This window comes from Argiope bruennichi, chromosome 11, assembly GCF_947563725.1.
Source record: "Argiope bruennichi chromosome 11, qqArgBrue1.1, whole genome shotgun sequence".
In the NCBI taxonomy this organism is placed as follows: Eukaryota; Metazoa; Arthropoda; class Arachnida; order Araneae; family Araneidae; genus Argiope; species Argiope bruennichi.
The window spans coordinates 104,765,029-104,777,412 of record NC_079161.1 but is presented as its reverse complement, the minus strand read 5'-3'; the positions used below and the strand labels follow the sequence as shown (position 1 = coordinate 104,777,412).

At 32.8% G+C, this 12,384-nt stretch overlaps 1 protein-coding gene across 1 annotated transcript in view; it reads right to left on the bottom strand.

Moving 5' to 3' along the window:
- The window catches only part of LOC129956841 (uncharacterized), a 201,370-nt gene that overhangs the window by 73,216 nt on the left and 115,770 nt on the right, over window positions 1-12,384 (bottom strand). The window contains exon 14 of the mRNA XM_056068796.1: window positions 9,557-9,681. Coding sequence (XP_055924771.1) covers window positions 9,557-9,681 — 125 coding nt within the window. The remainder of the gene's footprint in view (window positions 1-9,556; window positions 9,682-12,384) is intronic.

Genomic DNA, 12,384 nt, shown 5'->3' with positions numbered 1-12,384 from the left:
TAAAACAAGAAAAATCATTGTGAACAAACTTAGAATATTGCTTTGAACATTAGATGAGGAAATATAGTTAGAAACTGTGTCCATATTAGCGATCGCTGAATATTTAGCTGGCTGGAAAAACTTATATCTTCTTTAAAGCACTCTAGAAAAAAATGAATAGCACCTTTTCCCTTTTTTCCAGCATTATTTTCTATCATATTATTACTTAAGTTACTAAAAAGTGAAACCAAAACTTTTCTAAATGTTATTATTCATTCCCTAAACCGGTTATTTACAAGCCAAGTTTTTCATTTACATGCAGGATGCCCCTCAAAAGAGAAACGAATGTTCATTTCTTTATCTACTATAACTAAACTTATAATGGCGAAGTTTCATCAAATAAAGTACGCAGAGATATGAAAATCTTTGGTTTCTGAAAAGAGGAATAATACAAATTTACAAACTATACATTTTTGTATGGCCCTCATAGTAAGTACCTGTAAATTAAATATTTTTCATACATTCATCTATATGAACACAAAATTTCATGCTTCTAAATGTAAAATATCTCGAAATGTTAAAAGGAAAATTTACTGATTTAGACCATTTTTCTATACCTCGACCGATACTTGAGTGAGACTTCCGTTGTAATTTTCAGGGATAGTGTTCCTGTCAGGAAAGATTAATAAAAGGGTAAAATTTAATGACCCTATTTGAAACTTAAATATTTAAATAGTCAAATTGCATATATATTAATTGAAGTTCATAAAAATGTATTCAAAATGAATATCAACAGCCCCTTATAAAGTTTCATTCTTTTAAAAATACTTATGCATATACGATAAAGTTCATCACTTGAAATTATATTAATGTATCAGCTATCATTCAGCATTCTTTTGTGCAAAATCGAACAAACCAAAGAGTTTCTCAAATGGCCACTTACACTTTATAAACAATTGCCACTGATGATTCATCTCTTGTATGAAGAATGGAATTTTAAAGCCCCCAAAATGATAGTTTTATCTTTATCCATATAATTGTTGTAACAGTCCATGTAATCTACGAACATTGTGTGGATGAAAGTTATTACGTTGAAATAATCTCCATACTTTTGGCTTTGGGATGTTGTATTCTGAACTGGTTGTTCGCACACTAGAATGATGGTAACTTGGAAAATAAGCCAAACTATCAATTTCTGCATAATATATACAAAACCATTCCATTCATCTCCAGGAAATTATGAATCCTGTCGTTTGGAATTATTAAACCGTACTGAAAACACATGTTCTAGAAAGATGCTGGGAATTCGGAAAATGATGTTTATATTCTTCTACATTACGATTATAAATAACACGAATCATAAGTATTTCCAAACGTTCCGTGTTACTGAAATATGTCATTCTTTAAGAAAATACAAATTACGACAATGATTTATTTTTTCTTTCTCGTTATACCAGTATTTTTTTAAATATCTTAAATGCTCAGTTTTTTTTCTCTTTTTTATGAAGTTGAAATTTCATTTGTTGACCTATCAAAGTGAATAATATTATGCATGATTAAAGAAATTCTTTTAAATCATGATAATTGAATATTGCACGATTAGAAAAAATACTTTAATATGGAAATTTTTTCTGAAGAAATTAGCATTACTGAAATTAATGTTGATATCTAAATTTATGATTAACCCCTTTAAATTTAATAATACCATATTTTTGCCTATTTCTGAATGGGTGACATATAAAAAGTGTATTTATCTTACCTTTTAATTACAAACCTTTCCAGATTTCAAAGTGTTTTGTATAATTGCTCACCTTATTTCATGAAACTTTGTAATCAAAGGTATGTTTTGCTTTCATGAAATCTGTTTTGCTTATAAATATTTGAGTTATGGATAGAAGTTTAAATTAATTATTTAGCACTTTTCATTATTTTTTATATCAGTATTGAGAGTAATTCGGATTGCAAAATATAAACAAAAATATTTGCAACCAAAATAGTGATTTTTATTTAGTTAGTGTTCTGCAATTTTTTTTTTTTTTTTGTATTTTTGTTTGTGATACGTTTAATATTAGTTCAAAATTTTTACGCATCTTCGTATTCTTCTTGTTCAAGATATAATTAAAATATATTTTGAAAATTAATAAAAAAAAATAAATGGAGTCGGCAAAAATGGTATCATTAAAAAGATAATTGTTTGAATTTTAAGATGATGTAAACAGCATTTTTGCACTATAATCTTTTCAGATGTTATCGCGGGAAAAATTTAGAATTTCGCTACATTTTCAATAATTAAAATTATACTTAAAAATAGCTTGCATAATTTCATCTTCCAAAATACAGGTAGTTATTAAAATGATGGAAACACCACAGACGAATACACGAATATTTATTAATAAGGCACAGGGAAACTTTGGCATGGATTCACCTGAGAATCGAATCATACAAGCGCTGAAAAATGTTTCTAGAACTATTGCACTATTTTTCATGGAGTTCCGGGAGAGATGCCTATAGAGGATTTTTATTCCAAATTGAAAGCTCTAAAATTCGATTATATTGATATTGGAAGACTGTGCGGAAGATGTTTCACTTCATTCTCGTATTCATAAGACCACAATTGGGAAAGTCCCACTGCATGGATGGGGGCGTTATCATTCCGGGAAATTCCATCTCCTGTAGGAAGCAAAGTTTGCATTTTAAAATGGATCTGGTCAGCTAAAACTTTTCTACTATCTTCCTTAGTGATTCTTTATCCTAGGAGTACGACTTGGCCTGAAAAAAACCACGACACACTACTCATATCATGACAATCACCATCGTACGTTAGTGTAAGGTCCTCCAAATGTGTAACTATCCTATTATGGAGAAAAGTATGAAGAATGATACGTCTTATAACTGTTTTCCACTTATCAATCGATCAGGTTTTAGGTAATGGCATCACTGTAGATGACGTTTGTGATTAACATCAACGAAAAGTGGCAATGGAAATGCTATTTGGCGAAACTATTTGGGAAGGTATAGGTAACTAATCTGTGGTAACTATTTGTGTTCCTAACAGTAATTATTGACAGGGGAAAATCTAGAAGTTCATACAGCTCTTTGGTCACTTTGATTGACAGTTTTTTTTCCTGTGTGAATAAAAGAAACGGCATGGTAGAAAATCTTAAGGTCCTCTATAGCTTATTGATCATTTAATAACATTCAAACTTCATTTAATAACATTTAAATCACAATGTAAATTTATTAGATATATACATACATATACATACATTATTGAAGTGACAGGTAATACATGTATTTTATAAGTTAACATAAAAATTGTTTACTTCTCAAATTACTTATGAACTTTCAAATAAAATATTATTGTATTTAATATAAAATTTAAATTTTACACCAACTAATTCTGTTGATAGAAAAGAATTACTTTCACAGCTTGTTTTTTCACATGAAGAATTGTTTTCATTTAATATTTTAGTAATTCATACAATTTAATAAACTAGCTTTTATTATATATCTGATTTTACATTTGAATGCATTTATAATTAATTTCAATTCAATCTGTAGAAACAGTAAAAGAAAACACAAATAAAAAAATCGCACACTATTTGAAGCATAACATTTTATTTACAGAAAGACAATAACAAAATACATTTTGTTTTCCAACTTTAATATAAATTTCACACAGACAAATGAAAATAATTATAATATTAAATAAAGTTAAAATACAAACTTACAAATTACTTCTAATTTGGAAGGAATTAATAAAGAATGATTTACCTTAGGAGCTTGAGAAGAGCCTAGACAAATAAAAATTATTTTGTTTGATTTTTGAATTATACTCCATGTATTTGATTTAAAGTTTTTAAAGTTTAAAATTAAATCAGAAAAAGTGTTGATATTTTCTATCTCCTCTCTTTTTACTATGTCATGGAGACTGTTATTTAAAGCTGCTTTTAAGTTTTCAAATTTTTTTATGTGTTGCCCTATCCATTGGAGTTTCTCTTCTTGCTTTTGATTCTGAGGAAAAGTATGAGGGTAAATTAGAAATTGAAGGTACAGCATCAGGTACAAGCCTAGAAAGTGGAATTCTTTAGATAAAAAAAAATTAGTAATTTATTAAAACTTAAAATCAAAAACAGAATAGATATTTTCTTAATACATAAACTAAAAGCTAACGTATGTTGGACAGTATTAAATAAAATCATATTGAGTATTAAAAAATAAAATTTAAAATCAACAGAAACATTCATTCATCCAAAATAAATACCTAGTTCATTATTATGTTGGAATATCTATAGTAATTATTTATACTACCATTCAAGTAATACAATATTCTACATGAATTAATCATTTGATTTTACACGATATGAAAAATGGATTTAAAAACAGTAACTTTTCTTTTAAAAAGAGTTTCCGATATTTTGTAAAAGTTGCATCTATTTATAATTAAAGATTGTGCATAACTAATGATATTTAAAAATAATAATAAATATTAATTGTTTTATATATAATCTGATGATTTATAGATAAACAAATAAAAACTACATTTTCTAAACCTATATGAGCATGCAATTCATATTGTTTTCACAACTATATCTTTTTTTTTACATAATATTTTAGGATAAAATATGTTTAACCTGCTACAATCTATAGTGATGATATATATAATTAAAAATTAAGTTTTATTACTCATTAGATGATTTTAAACTTTTTTATAAGAGCATAATAAAAATAAATCACTTAAGTATTTTGTAAGATTTTGATGATAATTATTAAAAATTTCTAAAAAAATTGCCTTTTACACTCTAGTGGTACTTGAATAAGTTCTTCTGTACTGGTATTAAACGGTTGTCTAATTGTTAAAAACTGATTTTCTTGAAAATGTTTAGCACAGACCTAAATGTTAGCAACAAATATTAGGCCTAAATCAGATTTTTAAAAATATGTATGAAGTATAATTAAAAAGATCAAAAACAAAACATTTTAAATATTAGGAACAAATAAACAAAAGACTATGAAAAGTAACAATAAAACAAAGAAGTTTTTTATTTAGCTCAAGCAAACAATACCAAAGTAATTGGAAGCACAAGCAACTAAATGTAGAGCAAACAAAATGACAGAGGACTTAAATCAAACTTACCTTACTATATTTAGTTGGTACGAAATCGTCCCGCTTTATTGCAGAGGTCCATGCTCTTCTAGTGTTTTCATCGTTTGGAAACGAAAATACAGAAACATTGGAGCTATTTTTTGTGTAATTACTTTTGCAATTGAGAACACAGCACGCACTAGGCATCTTCATTACGATAAATTAAAATTAATATGCAAAAAGATCAGAAAACTACCAAAAAAGCCAATAACACATTTCCCATTCTTCACTATGATAAGGACTATCGTTTTCTACAGAACTCATCCAACCTCATGACTTCACGGGCTGAAAGCGTTGGGAGTTGTGAGGCCTTGTATTACGAAGGTCGTGTTCAAACCCGTCTTTCTCCTTCTATCCATTATTTTGTTTTGCCGAGATAGCCTGGCGAGCTTTGTGTGTGCTGTTATAATTTTAAATACCGTTATAAATACTGTTATAATCTCTAAAAACACCTATTTGCTGGATGTTTCGGCCTCAGTTATTCTAACTAATCGGGGTCCTACAATTTGAAATCTTTGAAAATCTGTGAGGTCTAATATTTTGTGTTTTTGATAAAAATCTGAGACATATACAAATTCAATAAAGCTAACTAATACTGCCATATAATGTACCTTTTATATTAAAAAAAACTGTTAGCTAAGATTATATTTTAATGCTTAAGAAGCGCATTCTTTAATATCGCTTTTAATCACAGATAGTCACGCTCTTTTTTTTTACCATCTGTTAATATGTGCTAAGTATGGAAGCTCTAAGTGAAACTGTTGAGTGCAAATCCACTGACATGTACATATGTGTATACACACATTCATCTTAATTATAAGTGTGTTATTATTTCCGTAGAATATTTTAGTTTTCAAATGGTTAGTATTTTGATTATATTTGAAGATGTGTAAGGTTTCAATCTTTAATTATTCTCTGATACTAAAGATTACTATATTTAAAAATAAACATATTTCTGAAACTTTAATAGATAGCAAAATGAAACTTTGCGTGTGAATAGAGGATATAAGAAAGGCGCTTTATACATTGCTGATTTTTCTTTCTTTCTACCATAACAAAATTTAACTTTTGTATAATTTCTTTACTTTCCTTTGTATTGAAAGCAAAGCGTTTTCATACAGTTTCTCTCCTCTTTTAATAAAACTGTGTCATTGAAAATGCGTATCTGCGTACAATATTTAGAGAAATAAAAGTTTACTTCGTTTTTTGAGATACCCTGTATTTCTTAGATTTGTAGTACTACTGTTTGCTATAAAGATTCGATGCCCATTTCTTGGACTTTATCCCGAGAAGCAGCATAAGGTTCCCAATTAACTCTGACAATTTTCATGGTGAGGTAATAAGGAATCGGCTTTTGATATAATAAAAATTGTCACTTTTCATGCATTTGGAATAATTTAATACGTGATAGGAATATTAAATCTAGGAAAGAGGTAGGGTCGCATTTATTATTTTATGTCAAATTAACATTTTAAAAACTTCCGCATTTTTTCGTGTATGAAAATAAGGTATTAATAATGATTTGATATTGTTTCCTAGTTGATTATAGAAGAAAGAAAGAAACAAACAACACCCCCTCTCAAGAAAAGTAGGAAAAAAAAAAGAGAAAAAAAAAGAAAAGAAAGGAAACATAAAAAGGTAATGATTATGACTCTTTTCAAAGAGAAACAAAAGTTGTGAAGAAGAAGAAAATAAATTGGGATCATCCGACATCAAATACGTGTATCGATCGATTATGTTGAAAATACCAAAATTTTATAATTCTTAAGGATTGATGGATGATGGATATTTAACTAAATGCAACAGATTTGCAGAGCGCTTGTTTGGCTAAGTCAAAATGAGTCTACATGTCTCGTGATAGTTTGCAATTTTCGGGAGCCAGATAAAAGCTACCTTATCAAATCCCGCACAAAAAGCAGATTTTTTTTTCCGGTGGTGTAAATTTTAGGGAACAAATAAGTTGAACAGGAGATTGAACGTTTCACTTAAAGTAACAGCTCTATTTTCTAGTACTAAATGGAATTATTAGCCCTTACTCATTTTAAAAAGCGTTTCTAAGTATAAGATATTTCTTTTTCAGTCTCGCAATATTTAGTCAGTTCTGTTCTTATAAATATTAATTTCCCACATTTTTCCTATAAAATAGATGATGGAATGATTAAAAATTTCTTCAAATCCAAAGTGTGGTGTTTATATGCGAAATTCCATAAAATAGAATATAAAAAATAGTTCTTTGGCGTATATGGGAAGGAAGATGGTAAAATAAATATTCAAACAAAGAACAGCAATTTCTTATAGCTTCAAATAAATTTTCTTGATATCAATCTCAGTTTCTACCTATTCTTTGGAGTAATTGGGAACATACTGAGATAATTATGAAACTTTACTAAGTAAGCTTTGTTTAGCGATCTCCAGAACATGATTATACACCGCATAAGTCACAGTCGTTTTTTTCTTTCTATCTCATTGAATAAATTTAAATCAAAGAAAATGAAAAAAAAAGCAGCAAAATTCTTCCCCCCAAAACTCTATCTGGTCTTACCTTATTGATATCAGAATGTGAATAGTAATTCTTTGTTTATCATTTTCGTTAATCCATTCAAAGATATTTTTGCATTCTGCTATTTTTGTAAAAAATTTATAATAAATACATATAGTAAGTATGAAGCCTTTGTCCCTGAGACGTTAACAAGGATTATAAAGGCAAATTTTCAATGGAAACTATATTGCCGCATTGAAGAAAGACAGTTGAATCTCCATGGCCAAATGGTCATGGCAGTGGTCTCATACTCAAGAGACTTTGAGTTCGAACCCGCTAGAGACGATGGGATTCATAGTATGTGTAAATATTTAATTACTTGATTTTATGTTTTCCTTTATTTCATGTTCCAGAAGATACTGGACATTTCTTTAGTTTACCGGACAAGTGTTCTGGACTTTTCTTACTGTCTCCAGAATAGTATTCTGGAACTTTTCCTGCTAATATAAAAGCAGAGGATTTATCAATCACTGTATTCGCAGTTCAGAGTTCAGTTAATAAATTTGTTTAGCCCTACCTCTTGTGTGTGTCATTGAGTTCTATACTATAGTTCTACGTGACATTCTTTGGTGGTGGCGCCGTGTACGATTCCAGTCAGCGTGGAAACGAATTTACGAAGAAGCGATCGCCTTACAGGCCTTGAACCAGAATTTGGACTTTATTTCCCACCATCCAGAAAGACAAGGAAAATGCCCGCAGAACAGGAAACTAAACCTGTCATCCTAACATCTGCACAGCAACAATACAGGAATCCCTCTGTATTTAAAGGAGACGTGGGACAAGACCCAAACAAATGGCTGAAGGAATATGACAGAGTATCAAAATTCAACAGATGGGATGACATGACTTGTCTCGCAAATGTGTTCTTTTTTTCTGGACGGCACAGCGAAGCAATGGTACGAAAATAATGAGGATAAATTGACTTCTTGGGATGTTTTTCAATCAATGTTAAAAGGGGCATTTGGAGAAACACAGCACTATGTAAAGAAGGCTGAAGATGAGCTCAAGTATAGAGCTCAAAAATCTGGCGAAAGCACGCAATCATACATCCAAAGCGTGTTGGGATTATGCCATCAAGTCAAACCAGATATGTCAGAAGAGAAAGTATCTCATCTGATGAAAGGAGTCACCGAAGGTGTTTACCAGGCACTTCTGACGGAAGAAATAACAACCACAGAGGACTTTATAAAATGGTGTAGGAAAATCGAAGAAATGCAGCAAAAGAGGATCCGTGGTAGGAAATTTGAAAGGCTCCCAAATGTCGTACCAATGGCTGCAATTGACCAACAACAGGATCTGGTGTCACTGGTACGTCAAATAGTGCGTGAAGAGGTCCAGCCCCTCATATCTCCAGTAGTCGATCCCGAACGCCAAGACAAAGGCATTGAAGCCATTGTTCGAGAGAAAGTAGAAAATGCTTTGGATCCTTTGTCACAGACAGCACTAGAGTGGACAAAGGTCAAACCAAGACGCCGACCTTCCTATGCTGACGTTGCCAGACTACCTACGCCCGTAGCACAGTAACCACAAAGGAAGCCAGAGGTCTGGCGCACCCCTGATAGAAGACCCGTCTGTTTCCATTGTGGCCGCCCTGGCCATGTAGTTCGATACTGCCGAGATCGCAAAGCTATTTTTGAGGCATATCGGGCTCATAGGAGAGATTTCGGCCGTCCGCCGTCGAATGAGGGACGCTATACCGACGAATGCAGCCGACCAGTAGCCCGGGGTTTGTCGCCAAGCCCATCACGAGGACGATCGCCGACACGCCGCTATAAATCTCCGTCGCCATATAGAAGATCCAGTCAATCTCCTAGACGGAGAAATGAGGAAAACTAAGCGGTACGACCTTCCTCGGGGGGTGAAGCCGCTAGTGACAAAAATCCCCCGATTGCCGCAAAGATGTCTGGGAACAATATTGAAGTAATCGTAGACAAAAGCCTGAGGGCCGAATGAGCCAGTACCTTCCCTTGTGGACTCTGGAGCCTCATTTTCTGTTATCTCGGAGAAGTATCTTCGCCTATTGAAGAAAGTTATGTTTCCAACAACCAACAATGTTCTTTTAAAAGTTGCCGATGGAAATTACGTGAGACCAGTGGGAAAATGTACGCTTCGTCTCGAAATCAATGGCAGACCTCGGGCTTTTGAATTTATTGTTTTGCCGCAATGCAGTCACGATATCATCCTTGGTTGGGACTTTTTGGGCGCTTCTCAAGCTGTTATAGATTGTGACCGTTCGGAGCTCTTGTTTCAAGACGTCCTTCGAGAATCCCAAACTCCAGCCGTTTATTTACGATAGAAGACTATACAGTACTTGCTCATTCTATCAGAAAGATTACTGTCTTTCACCGTAAGAACCTTCGAGCTATTGACGTAATAGTAGAGGGAAATAGGATGCTCCTCTTGAACAAGGAAGTTGCTATTCCGTCTTCTATAGTTACGCTCCTTAATGGAAAAGCCGAGCTATGGGTTGCCAACGGACAAGGAGAACCTCAGATTATCCCTAAAGGCATGTGCATCGGGTATGCCGAACCTTTACACGAAGACTGCGTAAATACCATACTAGATGAGGGATTGCCTTATTCCACGACCACTTCAAAGCCAAAGTTGGGTGTCATCGATTATACCACGATGATAGCTCCGGATTTGAGGATCGACCAAAAAGAAAGAATGTTTCATCTACTCCAGAGGTTTTATGAAATTTTCGATCAAGAAAGGACTTTCAAGAAAGGAAGTCATCTCAATGTGAAACACCGAATAAACACAGGCTACCACTTACATATCAGTCAGAGAGCTTACAGAGTGTCCCCATCTGAACGCCGCATTATAAGCGAGGAAGTAACCAAAATGTTAGAGAGAGGCATCATTCAACCATCAGAAAGTCCATGGTCATCTCCAGTCTTCTTGGTCAGGAAAAAAGATGGAAGCTGGCGTTTTTGTGTTGATTATCGCAGACTCAACAAAATTACCAAGAAAGACTTGTATCCGTTGCCACGTATTGACGACACCTTGGATTGCCTGAAGGAGGCAAAATATTTTTCGTCTATGGATCTCTACTCCGGTTACTGGCGAATAGAAGCCGGCTTAAGAATCGGCGGTAAGAAAACGGCTTTTATTACACCTGAGGGATTATACGAGTTTAAAGTGATGTCATTTGGCTTATGCAATGCTCCTGCAACTTTTGAAAGGATGATGGATAATCTTCTACGACATTTAAAATGGACAATGTGCCTTTGCTATTTAGATGACATTGTGATGTTCTCAGAAACATTCGCTGAACATTCAGAGGTTGAATACCGTCCTTCAGTGTATGCAGAACGCCGGCCTTATCCTTAATCCAAAAAAATGTCTCTTTGGAGCAAAAGAGATAAAGATCTTGGGACACTTAGTATCCAGTGATGGCGTACGATCGGACCAAGAAAAAATAAAGGCCGTGAGTGACTTTCCCGTACCTAAGAATATCCATGACATCAGAAGCTTTCTGGGACTTTGCTCTTACTATCGCCGATTTATAAAGGACTTTTGCCTTAAAGCCGAACCTCTACAATTGTTACTGAAGGGGGGGCACAAAATTCTGTTGGGGACCTGGAAGCTTTTAATACCTTGAAGAAAGATCTTACCTCCGATCCTGTCTTAGGCCTTTATGACGAAACTGCACCAACGGAACTTCACACTGACGCGAATGCATATGGAATCGGCGCAGTATTAGTTCAAATACAAGATGGGAAGGAAAAAGTAATAGCTTATGCCTCGCGTACTCTGACGAAGGCTGAGAGAAACTATTCTGGACTTTTCTTACTGTCTCCAGAATAGTATTCTGGAACTTTCCCTGCTAATATAAAAGCAGAGGATTTACCAATCACTGTATTCTCAGTTCAGAGATCAGTTAATAAATTTGTTTAGCCCTACCTCTTGTGTGTGTCATTGCGTTCTATACTATAGTTCTACGTGACAATATTATGACCATCTAAAAAGCCACATTTGGATCATAGAGAAAGAGTTTCTTTTACCGTCAGTGCGTAAAAAACGGAGAGAAAAGTCATATATACGCTCAGCCGCCTATCACAATGGAGTCAGAATTTCAGTGCGTTTATTTTGCGTCTCAAAGAGAAATATTTTGAGGCTCAAAAAAGTAGAAGCATGTTATGACCCCAGGCATGATGCTCGTAACGTCGCTGTTTGCTGTCACGACATTTTCTCCAGAATTAATCAGATGAGCAATGATTGTGCGGGTTGAAATAAATAAATAAAAATTCTTCAGCTTCGCGATATCACCGAAAAGTAATAAATTGGGGATAAATGAAACGAAATATATATATATATAAAATTGATTTAAATCCTTCGTTCTCATGTCACACTTAAAAGCTGTAAAATTTGACGGAAATTGACATATTTTCATTAATTTCTAAATTTTTTTCTATCTATTTAGTAAGGCATAGTTACTATGCCTTTAACTTCTTGAGGGTAATGAAATTTATTTTAATAAAACTTATATATAATTCCCGCCCTCACATTCCCACCAGATTATTGAACAAATAAACAAATATTGAAATTACTTTAGTCTCCAACTATTAGTTTTAATCATGACTATCATCTGCATGACATGTTTTATTGACGAATTACAATAATTAAATGTACACACATAGCAAAAAAAAAAAAAAAAAAAAAAGAAAACTACTTAGGTTTAAAATGATATCAATATTTATTTTATTTATTTATAGTC